This window comes from Danio aesculapii, chromosome 1, assembly GCF_903798145.1.
Source record: "Danio aesculapii chromosome 1, fDanAes4.1, whole genome shotgun sequence".
Classification (NCBI taxonomy): Eukaryota; Metazoa; Chordata; class Actinopteri; order Cypriniformes; family Danionidae; genus Danio; species Danio aesculapii.
The window spans coordinates 40,915,673-40,933,690 of record NC_079435.1 but is presented as its reverse complement, the minus strand read 5'-3'; the positions used below and the strand labels follow the sequence as shown (position 1 = coordinate 40,933,690).

At 32.3% G+C, this 18,018-nt stretch overlaps 1 protein-coding gene across 3 annotated transcripts in view; it reads left to right on the top strand.

Moving 5' to 3' along the window:
• Positions 1-18,018, top strand: part of apbb2b (amyloid beta (A4) precursor protein-binding, family B, member 2b) — a 106,253-nt gene that overhangs the window by 64,320 nt on the left and 23,915 nt on the right. For 2 of the 3 annotated variants that reach the window (XM_056460426.1, XM_056460417.1), the window contains exons 8-13: positions 1,756-1,830; positions 2,127-2,180; positions 6,248-6,333; positions 6,423-6,483; positions 12,701-12,847; positions 16,721-16,848. In XM_056460426.1, coding sequence (XP_056316401.1) covers positions 1,756-1,830; positions 2,127-2,180; positions 6,248-6,333; positions 6,423-6,483; positions 12,701-12,847; positions 16,721-16,848 — 551 coding nt within the window. The remainder of the gene's footprint in view (positions 1-1,755; positions 1,831-2,126; positions 2,181-6,247; positions 6,334-6,422; positions 6,484-12,700; positions 12,848-16,720; positions 16,849-18,018) is intronic. The other variant, XM_056460433.1, reaches the window with a different exon arrangement.

The window sequence follows — 18,018 nt, the reverse complement described above, 5'->3', positions numbered from 1 at the left end:
AATGAGCGTTTTCTATCAGGCTTCTCTGATTAGGTTCAGAAGTTTAATTTTATAGATAATGATAAGGCAATTAGGTAGTAAATAAAATAGATTTTTTTCAAAAATGTCGCTTTAGACATTTCTTTGGTGTTTAACAAGGTAGATTTTTTTTTCTGCGAAAACCTCTAAATCCACCTATTGGGACAAGACAGTGTAATTAGTTGAAAAATCACTAAAGATGCAATTAGAAATTATTTTACCAAACATAAAACACATTACACAAACCACCTAAAATTAAAAAATACATAAATCTGTGGAGTAAGTGGCGGTTCAATGCGCTGTGGTAACTCCTGATAAACCAGGGACTAAGCAGAAGGAAAATTCATTAATGAAATCTGTCAAGTTTGTGCATTAATCAATAACATTAAACTTGACATCAATTAAATCTGATCAATCTGTCTTCATTTCTGATATTTGGGTTTAGATTTAATGTAAGTAGAACAATGTAAACATTGCAAACATTGTAAGATAAGCTTGTTAGATTCACATAATGTACTGTAAAGCATTATGAAATATCAAAATCTGTGCATAGTCCATTAATATAAAAGCTTATCAGACGTATAGGTAATGAAGTAATATAAATAATGTATAGTTTTACACATTTAATTTATCTTATTAAAAATAACTTACATTAGCAAATAAAACACAAGGTAGGCCTACTGGTCAAAAAGAGGATGCCTCTCAGACACTTTTAGAAGCTGTCATTCATTCTTTTTCGTCTCTTGTTTATCCTCATAGCATTCATGTGGGATAAAAGAACAGCATCTTAACTTTGTTAAATGCAATTGCCGTGTAATGTATAGCAAATCGGACTCATTCAAAGTAGCGGCACTGCGCTAAAAAAGTTATAAATGCATGCTACACTTCAGACTTTACATTGTGTTTTCTTTTTTTTGTGTTTTCTGCACAGAGTTTTGAGGTAAGGGACATTTTCATGTGCCATTCACTGACAGTCGGACAGCCTCACGCTGTTCATCAAAGTCCATCGTTTAAAATCTAAATCGCAAGCGGATTAAACAAATACAATTCTTCTCATAAAAGCCAGCGTATCAGCGTGCCCTTACATTGAAAACATATGATTCGATTTGCGCTTTCTGATTGGTTCTCAGGACATAACATCTTTTGCTGTCAAAGGCAAGTGGCATTTAGAGGCTTTTGCAAACAAACTGTTATTTCTGAATGGGCTGACACTGGGATTTAGATGATTTGAAGCAAACATATTTGTTGAACATGTACTACAGGCCTAAAGCATTCACTCGATGTCATTAGCTCATTTTTGCCAGAAGTGGCGTTTAACGGCTTTTGCATCTGAACTCTTCACATATATATTTGATATTATTAAGCTGAATTTTCAGCAGCCATTACACCACTTTGCACTTAATCTTTCATGATATCCAGATTTGGTGTTTGGAAAATAAGTAAATACATAAATAAAGTCTTGAATATTGAATTGCTGAATCGCTTTTTTGTGGAAGCTGTTTTTTTAATCAAACAGTAATTAGCAATAATCATCAACATTTGAAGTGGAACAAAACGTTTTTCCAAATTGGCCAAGACAAGAAAGGGTGTTGTTCAATAGTTTTAGATCCTACTTGATCCACTTCAAATGTTGACTACTATATTGTACTTTCAAATATAAATATGTTGTGATGTGTAGGCAGACACTGCTCATGCGTTTGGATAAATCTAAAACTATGTGCATGTTTGTGTGTGTAGCCTCGCTCCTCATCCCTACAGATAATGCCAGGGAAGGACAGACACTCAGAGGCTCGCCATCGGGAAGAGGACAAGGTAAAAATAACAGTTTACTCTAATAATGTATTGGAAAACAGCTTGTGTTATCCTAAGATTCTTGCAACATAAAAAATTGCAACATCCATACTTCATCCAATCAAATGTCAACCAAACAAACAACATCCAGCAGCTCTATACATCCAGTACACACACACACACACACACACACACACACATGCTTGTGGAGTGATCTAACAACCCTGTCTTGTCTCTCTCCACACTCCCACCCCTGACCCCTCAACCTCGTCCTTCCCTTTTTTTCTGTTTGTTTGTTTGTGTAAATAATGGCGCAGAAACAGCCATGGAGTGATTTTGCAGTGGGAAAGATTGATAGTGAGATCTGGAAGGTTAGTATCTCAGGCAGTTTTTTTTTATTGAACTGCAGAGCCAAATACACAGTAGAATGTTTCAGGAGAGCATAGTCAACACTTATATCCTTTGAGGGGCAGTTTTTGCTAATTAATTAAGAACTATTAACCCCCTATTTTGCAACTTAATCCTGCATCATTTTTTAGTAAAAATTCTCAAACATAAAAATGTTCTGCTGGTGTAGATGTGCTCTGAGATCTTGTATTCCTTGATACCTTCCTTATGTTTTGACCTTTAACCTTTCTTCTGAGCATGGCTTTTGTCTTATGTTGTCTATCTACAACGCAAAAATCATTTATAGAACTAAATTAGTTTTCTAGCGTCTTCATCAATTTTTTTTGTTGATTAAAGCATAAACTAAATTTTGTGAGTATTATGCTTATCAAGAAATCCATCGTGGTAAGAAAAAACTGCAGATGTATTCTCTCAAAACTAGTTTAGGGTTCATGTTTGTTCACACTTGGCAGGTTTGGTTGCTCTGTTAATGTGATTCACTTAAATAATTGCGAACGCTACATCTAAACCTTGATGCGCACCAAAATAGGGGGCGAAACATCTGACAGATGAACAGACCTCTGTTGTGGTTCAACTGAAATGTTCACAAAGAATTGTTTTGTATGTCTGGTAAGTTCCTTGGAAAATTCTTAGCATGATATCTGTGGACCTTTTTCTCATTTCTGAATATCTCAGGGGCAGAAGTCATCATGGTTGGGTAAACATAGAGATCAGTGAATGGAGCAGTGAATCTATTTGCTCAAATAATAAAAGAAAAACTTCATGGCAGTGTTATTATGACTTTCAAAAAAGGCAAAACATTTTTTAAGACTAATAATGGCAGCCGGAAATTAACTGTGCCACTTAAAGACACTGCAATACAAACACCTCGCATATTTTAATTCAATTCAAGTTTATTTGCATAACGCATTTCACATTAATTATTGTTTCAAGTCGGCGCAATAGCCTAGTGGTTAGTGCACTAACATATGGTGCAGTAGCACTTCAGGGCGTCCCGAGCTCGAATCCTGGCTCCAGGACATTTCCTGTCCCTACCCTCTCTCTCTCTCCCACTTCGCTTCCTGTCTGAAATACTGTCCTATTCACTTAATAAAGGCCAAAAATAAAACTTAAAAAAAAAAAATATTGTTTCAAAGCAGCTTTACAAAAGGTGTACATTATTGCATTACAATTAAAATAAAAAAGTTAAGATTTATTAGTTACCATAACTTTATTAGTTAATAACTTTAATAGCTAATAACTTTGAAGGTGCAGTAGGTGATTGTCTTCAGAAACATTTTTTGTTGTGCTGGTTGAAAGTCTCTTCACATTCCAATAGTAATGATTAAAGTAAATGATCTAAATGTGTTTATATGTATTTTTATATTCTGAGTAAAAAAGTTTTTTTAAGTAGTTTAGCAGCAAAACATAAGTAAACAGCGCTATTCCGCCTAGCCTGCTTTGCTGAGGTAAAATTGGTTTTATATTCACATTGGTTCATTTTTTGACAATCACAACCTGTGATGCGCTCCCTATATACTGTAAATATTCACTCTGAAATAGCACGTAAGTATGGCTCAGAAATAAGTGTAATTCCTGCACGCTGCCAGCCAACCACTATACAGTAGTTGCTTTAGGACAAAGCAGGTGAGAGTGAGACCAGCGATCCTTGCATGCATGAAGTATTCCACATTATGGCAAGTTTTGCTTGCTACACAACTAAAAATGTGCTAGATATGACAGTTTTTCATTCAGAATTGTAGTATTATAAAGTACTATAAAGTGTTCTAACTGGCGAATGATGTCATCTAGTGGGTCTCTGTCATTTTTTATTTGCGCGTTCATGTGATTTCAGGAGGTGTGGCTTTGGATGGCACGGGAGGAATTGTGTTTTAAAGATATTATGCTAAGCGGTTAGAATTTAGGCAGATCACCTACTGCACCTTTTACTAATTTACTAGTAACTAATAGCTTTTAGCAGTTAAACTTAAATATAAACATAGATAACCTGTAGTTATATAATATTTAAGTCAGGTGTGTCAAAGTCAATTCCTGGAGGGCCGGAGCCCTGCGGAGTTTAGTTCAAGCCCTGCTTCAACACACCTGTCTGTAGGTATCAAACAAGCCTAAAGCGCTCAATTAGTTTGATCAGGTGTGTTTAATTAGGGTTGGAACTAAACTGTGCAGAGCTACGGCCCTCCAGGAACTGGCTTTGACACATGTGATATTGATGATGTCTATGTGTACATGTTCAATGAGCATAAGCAATAATTATTTTTATTTAATTTTAATGTTATTTCATTTTTATGTAATTTGATGCAAAAATAATATAAATAGTATAGCTTTATAAATGTACATACATTAAAAAAAATCAAGATATCAAAAACTTTCAAGGAATTAAAATGCTAATGACTGTTAAATGTATCATCACCGTCCTTTGAAAAGGGTACATGGTCCTAAAACAGTGACAATGTAAACTCTAAAGCTGGATTTATACTTTCGCCTGGTGCCGCATCACGCACATCCTCTGACTGTGCTCGCACCTCATGAAACAGACAAGGCTTTTATACTTCTATTTTCTATACTTCTTCTATTCTTTAAAATGACAGGGGGCGATCATAAGAAATCAACCGTAAAGTCGAGGGGATAAATAAAGTAGAACATTTTCGGAACTACATCATGTAATTTATATCATTCAATATTTTTAAACAATTTATTTTTATTATTTTTATACATTATTTTAATGATTATAAGGATTTTTATAACCATTTAAGATTTTTTTTAATCAAACTTTGATGCATCACTTGCTTTTGTTCATATCTCGAACAGTTTTACCAATTAAAGTTTATTCAAATATTAATGACAACAGAACATGAGTTACTCTACAAATATTTTTTTATTATGGCAAGAGTAAAAGCAAAAAAGTACACTTACTAAAAAATACAGTTGTTTCTTTAGATTCAGCCCACTCCACAATTCACACATTATTGTCTGGCTAGTTTCTGTCCTATACTTATGCTAAAAAGGCAATAATGGTCCAACATTCCTGACCATTATCATCAATAAAGCCTAGAGAAACAGGGCATCAGTATATTGTAAACCGATAGGTTTATTTTCTTTCCAGTTATCGAAGAAATAATTTGCTCCTTCATTTTAGTTTTGTAATAATTAAATAGTTTAAAATTCAAAACTGTAATATATACATCAGTGTAAAACCTATGACTGGTGGAAAAACATATTTCTGTAATTGTGTACCTGGGTCTCCACTTTTGCCATGGCTTCTTTTGGCTTTAACAATCTTATCCCTCGGGTATGACAAAATCTCTTAAAAAGTCTTTTATATTCAACTCAAATCTAACGCGGAGCAAACTATTCCCTCGAATCTCAAAAAAAATTGTGCGCTCCACCAGTCGAAATTATGTCGCACATACCCAAAGCGAACCTAAGCAAACACAGCAATGACATCACATTCACTGTGCGCACTCAAGCGAACTAGCTAGTCGAGTATAAACCAGGCTTAAGTGAACCAGATAAACGGAGACCTGGACTTCAAGTGTGAATGCATTAGATAGATATATAATTATATAACTATAATTATACAAATATTAAAAGATTATAAAAAAATCTCATGAATCTTTTATCTTTAGATTAACATAAAGTTAACAATGGATTAGATTATATATTTTAATAAATCAGATGATATTTTAGAATTATTTATTTATTTAGATTGAGTGATTTTCAATAACTAAATGATTTTTGCTGTGATTGATACTGCATTAAATCTATTTAATATTACTTTGTTTCTGCTCATCCTTTTAATTCATTCCTTTTTAAAAAAAGCACAGGGTTAAACTTTTGTTTGTTTTCAACCGGTTAATCATTTTCAGTTCAGTTTTCAATCACTCATCGCAGGAACTTTATTTTCCTTTTTTGTTTGGAAAGATCTGCCCATGAAACAGATCTCAACACTCAGCCCACTTTCTCCATGGTGGCTTTTCTGTATGTTTGTGCGCTCGTGTTTTAAGTAAACCCTGCTTTATCTCTGCTCCAGGATCTACAGGCGGCCACAGTAAACCCTGACCCCAGTCTGAAAGAGTTTGAAGGCGCAACTCTCCGCTACGCCTCCCTCAAGCTACGGTCTGTGAAAGAGAATGAATAAACAGATACGGGAGAGAATGAAATGGCAGTAAATTGAGATGTAAAACTGTCTATATGTCTGTGTTTAGAAACCCTGCTCCTGTGGAAGAGGAAGATTCCAGCAGCATTAACAGTGACCCTGAGGCCAAGGTGAGTGTATGAGTTTGTTCTGCACACACTGCAGATATTCACACATAAACAGCCCTACACACGATTTATTTTAGTCTTGAGGACTGCATTCACTCGCCAATCTAAAGAAAATATATATTAGATAAAGCTAACACTTTAAAATAGTGGTCCATTAGTTAATTTTAATTAATGTCTTTATTAACACCAACAAACAATTAGTAATGTGTTTGTTTATCTTTTTCTAACATAGTTAATGTTAAATAACATTAATTCTAATTAATTCATGTTAACTCGCAGTGCATTAACTAATGCTAACAAGCACAACTTTCAATTTTAGTAGTGCATTAGTTAATTATGAACTATGAGTAATAAATGCTTTACAAGATTGTTGCAACACAGGTTCATTCTGAAAACGTAGCCCTATATACCATTCTGGAGATCTCACAATACGTAGCCAGAAGTACAGATGAATGCATTTCGTTTTTTAAATGAACGCTATGAGGTGATATGATGGCGTTCCTTTTCGCGCTTACCAGCTGATCGCTTTCCTGCGTATGAACCGCTTACCTCCATATGGCTGTTACCAGTTTGTCCAGTAGCTCGCTTTGTACGTCGGCAAACTTGAGACACAAGGTGCGTCCCAAATCGCATACTTATACACTATTCTATGCCATTTTGTAGTATAAATAGTGTAAGTAGTGCGTTTACAATGAAAACTTAAAAAATAATAAGTGCTTTATATTTATAATAAGTCACTTTAATTCTCTGGATGATGCACTCATTCAACCGGTAAAATGAAGTGTGTTATGATGGATACTTCACGCACTCAACAGTCGCAGCTTTGCTTATGTAGCGGAAGGGGCGGAGCTATCTGGCGCACATGTTGGATTACTTTATTTATTTTGGATTGTGAAAGCAAAATTCTCCCACGAGAGTGATTATACCGCCTCCCGATGGTGAATGCGGTTAAACTCATGGCAGGTATTATGCGGTAGTTTGGTCATTTATTTCACTAAGATGGCAACCGTCAAACGTCATCAGTGAAACGGTTTGAATTTCTGCTTAGTAAAAAAACATTAGTCTTCCATTTGGGACATTGCTACATACATATACTATACTGGTGAGTTTGTAAGTGCATAAGTACATAGTGCATAGTGTGTAGTGTGCCATTTGGGGAAAAATGGTTCCAGAAAGCAGGTAAAACAATAACAGAATCCAAAAATAAAACAAACAAGTAAATAATGGTAAGAATGTGGTAAAATCTGAAAACGTGATAAAAAATCTAACGAGGGCTTTTCTTTTTCTGTATTGCTTTTTAAAACTGCCAGTTAGGTTTAGGGAAGTGGGTGCGTGGGTCAATCTGTGCTTTTGAAAACACTATTGGTTGGGTTAAAGGAAGGAGGAGGGTGGGTCAGTCGATCGGTCAGTCAGTCGACAGCAACCTCTGGTGGATTTACGTGAGAAGAGCAGACGTGAATTACACTCGTGAAAGAATTTTGAGATCTCAAAAAGTGTACACAGTGACCTCTGGTTGATTTGTGAAAATGAAAATTGCAAAAAACGTAGTTCCTGGGACATATTTGGCGCTCTCCAGAAATATATATAGCAATACGTTTTCAGAACGAGCCTAGGTTGAAATTATTTATACTTAGATAATGTTAGTGAATACATTAAATAACATTAAACAATGGACCATTATTCTAAAGTGTCACTAAGAGACTATACTGCTTAACATTTGAGTTTCAACGTTATATGGTTTCATTCTAATTATAAGAAACTTGCCGTAATAGACAAACATAATCAAATCAACAAACAATTACTTATGAAAATGTCAGTTTTGATTCTTATATGATATATTGTAAAACATTTTACCTCACTTGAAATTTTATCAGACACAATGGTGTACACTTTACAACATTTTTGTGACAGATGTTTCAGAAATGGATTTCCATTATAATTGTGCAAATTATATGACTGTTTGTCCTATTTGCAATGAAATAGAAGTCACTTAAAAGAATTCAAATATACATAGCATAGAACACACACAATAATACTCCCAGTATTTTTTATAGTCATATATATGGTTATAAATATAACATAACATAGAACATAGATATACATAGCATAGTACACAGAATAATGGACAAACACACTCACACATATCCCACAGTATTGAAACTATATTCATTCATTTCACTTACAATTAGAAGATTTGAAAAAAAACTTTAATTTATGGGGTCTGGTTGTATTGACACAAGTTTTAAAGTTCTCTTTAACTGTAATGCTAACTAGTATTTACTTGTATTTATTTGTCTGTAATAAGTACGATAAATGTTGGTTTTTAAATGGATTGGCTCAAGTTGTTTTATAAACATGGTATATTGGTGGAATTTGGTGTTGCTGCCGGTTTCCAATGTCTAAAGTAATTTTAGATTTACAGTGCCATCTAGTGGCTGCTCAGTGAAATGCACATACATGTCGTGCTTTGAAGTGAAGACTCTTAACCGCGATCTTCATTTTCTTCATCTTCATCTAAGAGTAAGACAAGCCAGTAATAACCCTCTATGGCATGGTGTTGCCCTTAGGCAACAAACCACTTTTTTGGCTCATAAACAACCCTTACATTTTAAAGTAAAATATCACAAACAAGTCTAATAATAAGTTTGTGACGAGGGAAATTTGTGGTGGGTGTGGGTTTGACCTTTCGTCTGGGGGCAAAAAAGCCGTTTTTGGGACCATAATCTGCTTGAGCACACTGGTAGCAGAATGAAAGATATATTTCACTTTTTAACACATTTAAATTTAAATAACTTAATATTAAATATATGTGTGATGGTCATGGAAATGTGAAGAAGCATATTTGATTGAGAAAATTAATATGGTAGTTTTTCATTTGTGCAGTTAGACTACTTTTGTTAAAACAATAACATCTTATGGATGGAAATGTGTAAATATGTATAGTTATCAACATAATATATATTATGGGGGACTAGGGGAAGCACATTTTATGATTGATTTATTATAAGCACCCAGAGATTAGGGTCAAATATTTTTTCCTCCTTAAACAACAATTCATGCCATGGAGGGTTAAGGCTATAAAAACATAGATGCTAATATAATCTAATACAAAACACTGTCTCTAAAAATCATGACATTATTTGCTACAGATATATGCATCAAAACACTCAATGTAAAACTAATCAATAATACAAAAAATGCTAAATTGATTAAAAAAAAAGGTTTAACAAAAGTTTTTATTTGATCTTTATCTTGTGGCTGGACATAAGTTGACAGTTAAAATGTCACAAAATATATGTAATATGGTTATACTTACCAATGTGATAAAAAATACAATACAAAGAACATATTTTAATATATTTTTACATTAAATGTTTTATATTTTTTATTTGTATAACTTTTGTATTTTTAAAAATGCAATTTCAGTCTTTACTAGCATATCATAATCCTTATTTGCATGACTTTATTGTGCCTCGTTTTAATAAATTTATAATAAAATTAAAAATATCTATTTTATAATGCATAATATTTTGTTTCTTTTTTTCAGCACTCCTTCATAAATAGAAGGTTTAAAAGAAAAACAATTGTTTTAAACAGAAATTAATTGTACATCATTATCAAAATACATTGTGAACAGTGTTTCTTAGGAAATTCAAGAAATCCATTCCTTTCCAAAAAATCGCACCAACACTAAACATTCTACGAGTCATTTGAACTTAGACAGAGGATGCGTTCAGTTCTATGCATTGCAACTGCACGGTAACACACTATAAGTCTATATTTTTAAATGTAACTGGATTTTTAATTTCCAGATAACCTCATCTAGTATTCAGTTCATACTTTCTCCAAGTCACGCTCCCACTCTTCCCTTTCTCTTTTCCTCTATGCATGTTTCACACTCTTCCTCTTGAGGATCTGCCCTTTCAGCAGCAGTTAAAATCAAACCCATAGAGCACGACAACATTCTGCCTATTATTAATCTCTGTTACACATAAACTCTTTCACAATGGAAGCTCCTCATCACCGATTGTCAGAAAAAGAGAGAGACTGAATAATGGATGACCCTGCTCTCGGAATGCTGGGAGTGAGATACCGATACGAGAAAGGAAGATGAAAGAAAAGATCTTCCAGTAGCAGGGGTCTTGTTGTTTGATCTCAACACTCTGATGTTAGTGTGTGTTTGTGTCTGTGTGTAAATGATCATGCATGTGTGTGAATGCACACCCACACACACTCTCTGTCAGTCTCGTTCTCAGTCATTATAACTGCAGCTATTCTTAGAAGGTGCCGTTTGAAAGTTTAAAGAGGTGTTTCCTCAGTTGAGTCTCTCTCACTATAAAAGTAGGAGGATTTTTGGATATGATGCATATTGTAATGCAGTATGTAAACAGATAATAGATAGAATATATATTTACAATAAATCATAAAACATATAATATCTGCATATATACAGTATCTATATATAGTGCTCAGCACAACTGAGTACACCCCATTTTGAAAATGAATATTTTTATCCTTTTCTCAGTGAATATGGGTAATATATATTGTGCATTTGAACAAAACAGATTTATTAAACAGATATATTTATTAAATATTTATTTATTATATATAATATTTTAGTCACAGAACATTTTTAAAAATTGAAAGATAATACATTTAAATTCATGCAAAATATTGCAAAAAAAAATACAAACTACAAGATTTCAACAACATTTTATATATTTTGTGTTTTTCATTATTTCTGCTATTTTTGAAAATTTTATTTAATATTTTTCTAGGTATAAATATACATATAAATATATATAAACACATATAAATTTAAGCTACTCATTTTTTAACTACTAATTATCGTGAGTTATTTTGTTAGATTAGCTCCAGGTTTGGCTTCAGTACTGACTAAACTAAATGTATATGCACTAAACTAAATGTAACTAAACTAAACTAAATGTATATGCACAAATATAATATTGTAAAGCATCCTATAGAAAATTAAAATATTAATTAAAATATTAAAAAATTTAAATATTAATTTAAATGAGAGATTTGAGGGCGGTGTACTCATATGCTGAGCACTGTATAATCATGTTTTGTAACTGGACTGCAAAACCAGTCATATGTGTCAGTTTGTTTAAAATTGATTGATGTATGGGGTTTTCATTGATGTATGGTTTCATTGATGTATGGTTTGTTACACTGAAACACAATTCTTGAGATATACGAGACAGCTTAATTGTTTTATGTTTAATCTACTTAAATTTGTAAAAACAATTATTTTAACTTAATCAATTTGAGCTGGGACAACTTGAATGAATTTTGTGGAACACGGCAATTTTTACAGTGTACACTTCAAAATAATTACTTAAAGATGATTTCTTGGATTTATAATTTTTTTAAGTGAAGTCGTTCTAAACAATTTATTTGGGCTGAATTTAAACAAACAAATTAATTTGAACATTACAAAATTTTATTTGTTTGTTTAAATTCAACACAAATTATTGGCAAGAATTTTGCAGACATACTTTATTGTCAGTGTAGACTGAAAAAAAATGATTTTGCTGTTTGTTCAAACTATTTATTTAAAATGAGTTGAGATTTATTGGACAACTTAATTATTTTATATTTAAACCACTTAAATTTGTTAATTAATTAAGTGATAACTTCAATGGTGTTGGGACAACATGAATGAATTGCATGAAACGCAGCATTTTTAGTGTATGATAGGACTAATTTGGCAGAGATACAACTATTAGATAATCTGGAATCTGTGGGTTCAAACAAATGAAAATGCTGAGAAAATCACCTTTAAGTTAATGGAAATTAAGTTGTTAGCAATTAAGTTGGCGGTTCATTCCGCTGTGGCGACCCCAGAATAATAAAGGGACTAAGCCGAAGCAAAATGAATGAATGAATAAATATCATTTTGTTTTCATTTCTTGACATTGAAAATCAGGGTTAAAACTGAAGTTAGCTTGGCATATATTGGTATTGTGTTGTCTTATAAAAGGACTATGTCTGAATATAACAACATATATTTAGTATTTTTTTGGCAAAAAGGAAATTCTCGAAATAACGTATCAAATTAAACTTGACATTTATTTTAATTATAAACTCTGAGATACAGACTTTTCAAGGAGATAATTGGATGTGTTGTAGTCTTCATTTGCATAAAGTTATGTAGCAGTGTTTGTGATTCATCAGTGGGTGTTTGTTTTTATTCCAGTGTTTTGCTGTTCGCTCTCTCGGCTGGGTAGAGATGGCTGAAGAGGATTTGGCTCCAGGTAAAAGCAGTGTGGCTGTGAACAACTGCATCCGTCAATTGTCCTACTGCAAGAATGACATACGAGACACTGTGGGCATCTGGGGAGAGGTGAGCTACAGCACTACACACACACGCACACACACACACACACACACACACACACACACACACACACACACACACACACACACACACACACACACACACACACACGTAGACACGAATGCATAACTAACAATCTTTGCACAGTCATGTAGCTTTACAAAAACCTTTGAAGTTTGAAATATTTCCGCTGGTTTACTCAAATACTTAATTAAAATAAAACATTCATATGCTGAATAAATTGTGCCTGCCTTTAAATAAATGCAGTTAGAAATGTATTATACTTAAGAATAAAGATAAAAATTATATTATTTAGTGAGTGCTAATACTTGTATATTACTATAATATTTAAAGGTACAATTAACAAATTCAAAAGTCCAAACCCAAAGTACACAAAGTTCAGTTACTATTTATTTTTTGATATACAGCACTAATCAACACTCAAAAAAAAAATAGTATGGAGACATGTAAAAATGACACATAAGGCAGATACGATTCTACAGCAGTTTATTGTTAACATATAGCAATTTACACTGTGACTTTTATAACTTGTTTTAGATTTATTTATACCTGCAGCTATGGAAATAATTAGGAGACCACTTGAACATTCTGAGTTTTTATAGATGAACTGAATTTGCTGGGTGTGTGTCTGAGTAAAATGTTACTGTTTGTTTTATTTATTTTATTTAGCATTTCTTTCAATTTCAAATAAAAAATATTTATTATTGAAGCTAACAGGTTAAGTCAAATATTGTGAATATTTCTAGACTAATATAATTAGCAATGCAAATATTTAGAGAAATACTTTTTGAACTATATGAGCTGTGTAAATTGAAACTTGTAAATTAATGCATTGCGACACATTGTTTACAAGCCATTTGATGACATTTTTTTCACAGTCACAAACATTGATTGATCAATTACGAGACAAGGTTGTTTAAGTAAGATGTTTATTTTGTGATATACAAAGCAAGGCTTATTATTAGCCCTTATTATTGAAATGTTTATTCTTTTTCAAATATTTCCCATGTAATGGCTAACAGAGCAAGGATATTTTCCCAGTATATCTTATTTTATATTTTAGAACTTATAGAACTTATTGTTTCTTTTAGTTTGGCTAGATTACAAACTTTTTTTATAATTTTTTTTTAAATTTCAATATAAATTTTTTTTTTTCAATAAATTAGCCTCCTTAAGATTTATTTATTTTTGACTGGCTACAAAACATTGCCTTTAAATTGCACTTAAAAACGAGTGTCTTGCAAAATAACTCACAAAATTATGTAGTCATCATGGCAAAAACAAATTAAATTAGTTATAAAAAACAATTATGTTTAAAAATATAGTATTTCTTTGTTAAACAGCACCAAAGAAATATTTGTATATATATATATATATATATATATATATATATATATATATATATATATATATATATATATATATATATATATATATATATATATATATATATATATATATATATATATATATTTAAAAAAGGGCTAATGATTTTGCTTTCAATTATAAATAGTGGCATTAAAGCTGCTTTATTCTTTGAGTTTCCTAATAAAAAATGTTTAAATTTTAACATTTGAAACGCTTTAAAAAAAACAACACATTTTTAATACAATGTTATTTTTTATGTTTTGTTTATGCATCAGCTGAGTCAACATAGACTAAAAGATCAATCTTGGGGTTTAAGATTCAATATCTATTCATTAAAATGAAGAAAGTGCAGCGGTTAAAACAACATTTGTTCAGTTCACATGTTTATCATACCCAAAGACCCCGAGTAGTAGTAGTAACTAATCTTTTCAGTAGGCTTCATAATCATATTCGTTCAAAAATATGCCCAATGTTTTTAAACATATCTTGAGTCATTTTGAAAAAAGAGAAGGTAAAAATAGGGATAAAATGCAAAAGAGTCAAGGCGAGAAAGAATAAGAGTAACAAAGAGGAGAAGCTGGAAATGTCATGCAGGAAAAGCAAGTGAATAGAATGGGAAGAGGAAGAAAGAGAGTTTAATGTGTTGTGACAGGACACAGGAAGAGAGCCTCTGTTCTCCTTCTGCCTTTTATTTTCTGGTCTGATCATTTATTCATTACTTCCAACATGCATACGAGCACAACCATGCTCAGACCTTATAGCTGTGACATTGATTCCAAAATCTGGTGAGTTGCTACATAGGCATAATGGTTGCATTTATGTCTCAAAGGCTGTTCCAGATCATAGACAGCATCAGTATTCTATATTCTTAGATATTTGGCCTAAATATATAATGACTCCACTACATTTTTACACTTGGAGAAATTCTGTGAAAAACTATTTCAGAAAACCATGTTGAATGCTGGAAATCAATCATAATGTATATACAGTGGGGGAAATTTAACATTAAACACGTCAGAGAATATTTCTCTAAGGGTGCTATTGACTTGAAATTTTCATCAGATGTTGATAACAACCAAAGAAATATATTTATATAAGTAAAGAAAACTAATTATTTTACAAATTAAGTTAATAAATAACTTAATAATACATTGAAATGACACAGGAAAAAAGTATTGAACACATGAAATATGGGAGGTGTAGAAAGGCAGTGAAAGCCCAGACAGCAGCTGAAATCTCTCAGTGTTATTCAGCAACTCTCTGCCCTTTGTAAATTAATATTAGCTGCTTCAGTCCAACATCTACATTATAAGGACGATGAAGATGAAACCAGAATGGACATTTCAGCAAGACAATGATTCAAAGCACAGCCAAGGAAACTCTCAAACTCAAAAAAAAAAAAAAAAAATCAAGCTGTAGAATGGCCGGGGCAATCACCTGACTTAAATCCAATACGAATAAAAGTTTGTAAAAAAATCTCACCTGAGCAATGCATGTGACTTCATTCTCCATATGAGAGGCGTCTTTAAGGTGTAATATACTGAATAACATTATATATATATATATATATATATATATATATATATATATATATATATATATATATATATATATATATATATATAATGTTAAATGCTTTTTAAAATGCTTTTTCAATTTGAAACAAAATAAATTTGTAGTTTTACCCAAAAATAAAATGAAAATTCTCTCCACTTGTTCCAGACATGTTTTAACTTGAACACAATAGAAGATATTTTGAAGAATGTTGCAAACTGGTAGCTATTGACTTCCATTGGGATTTTCCTGTCTATAAATGTCTACTTGTTACCAACATTCTTCTAAATATATTGTTTTGTTTTCAACAGAAGAAAGAAAGGTTGTAAGGTTTGGAACAAGTAAAGTGTGTTTAAACGGAGAGTAGATTTTCACTTTTGTATGAAATATGCATACCTATTGACAAATAAGCTTTTTTTGTTGGAGTATAATGAATTAGCTTAGTAGCATGCTAACACCTTGACCACTTTCAAGCTAAGGTGCACTTTGCTTTTGGTGTGAAGAAATTAAATTCATTACCTGAAGCACAGATTAAAATATATTGTCAAAATAATTTTTGACTGTTTTATCCATTATTTGCATGTGCTGTGTATCAGGGTTTTAGCTTAGCAACATACAACAAAGTCTGAGTTTGAACAATGACACATTTCATTCATTGCTCAAAGCATACGTTTATACTTTATCTAAAGGAAAAATATAACTATTTAAGAAGTTTTTGCAACCATTTTATTTTATTATAATATGTTTTTAGCTTAGCAATGTGCAAGGCTAGCCAACTCTACATTTTGAGAAAGGAGTGCTATTTGTATAATTCCTTATAAAGCAGATGGCATTATTGGTAATATACAGAAAAAGCCCACTAGATTTTGAAACTGAATATTTGTGTGTGTGTGTGTCTGTGTGTGTTTTTGTGTGCGTGTATGTGTATGTGCCCAGGGGAAGGACATGTACCTCATTCTGGAAAATAACATGCTGAATCTGGTTGACCCAATGGATCGGAGCGTCCTACACTCTCAGCCAATCGCAAGCATTCGTGTGTGGGGCGTTGGCCGTGATAATGGAAGGTAATCACCTGTACCCAATTTTTTTGTGTTAGGAGAGCATGTTCAATGGTAAAGGATTTGTGAAATGTTTAATAAATGACAGAGGTAAACTGGAGGTTTAATAATGCCCTCTTTATTCATGAAGATGTGGAAGATGTTTTCAAAATTCTCTTAGTTCATAAATGTTTATGATTTTTTGAAAGCGCACAGATGGGGCGAAAAGGGGATTTTATATCAGTTAAACCGTTACAGCTTTCAGCCACCACGAACATCATCAGCATCTTATTTACGAGGAGCTGATTTTCCACTGTGCTGATCCTGCTCAGCTGACTGCTCCTTTACTAACGCTAATAATGTTTAATCTCTGTGACCAAGCAAATGCTGCCTTTATAATTTGAGTGAAAAAATACTGACTAGTTAAATCAGACTGCTTCAAAGATTAACTGACCTACAAAAGCCATTGAATAGAGGGGAAGCAAATTTGCCTGTCAGCATTAAATTTAATCACTAGGCAAATTATTTTATCCAGAGTCATTTACAAACGAGGACAATTGAAGTAATTAAAGCAACCAAAGAACAAGATGTAAATTATATGAAAAAATCACAGCTATTTAATAAATTACCAGTATCATATATACAGCTGAAGTCAAAATGATTAGCCCCAATTTGAATTTTTTTTTCTTTTTAAAATATTTCCCAAATTATGTTTAGCAGAGCAAGGAAATTTTCACAGTATGTCTGATAATATTTTTTCCCTGGAGAAAGTCTTATTTGTTTTATTTTGGCTAGAAGAAAAGCAGTTTTAAATTTTTTTATTTTTTTATTTTAAGGTCAAAATTATTAGCCCTTTTAAGCAATTTTTTTTTCCGACTGTCCACAGAACAAATCATCGTTATACAATAACTTGCCTAATTACCCCTAACCTGCTTAGTTAACCTAATTAACCTAGTTAAGCCTTTAAATGTCACTTTAAGCTGTATAGAAATGTCTTGAAAAATATCTGTCATCATGGCATCATGCACCTGTCGCTTGCGTGCATATTGGCATATATTCTTACATTGGAAATAGATTAGATTAGATTCAACTTTATTGTCATTACACATGTACACGTACAAGGCAACAAAATGCAGTTTATGTCTAACCAGCAGTGCAATAGCAGCAAGTGCAGGATACAGGTATAAGTTATAAAGT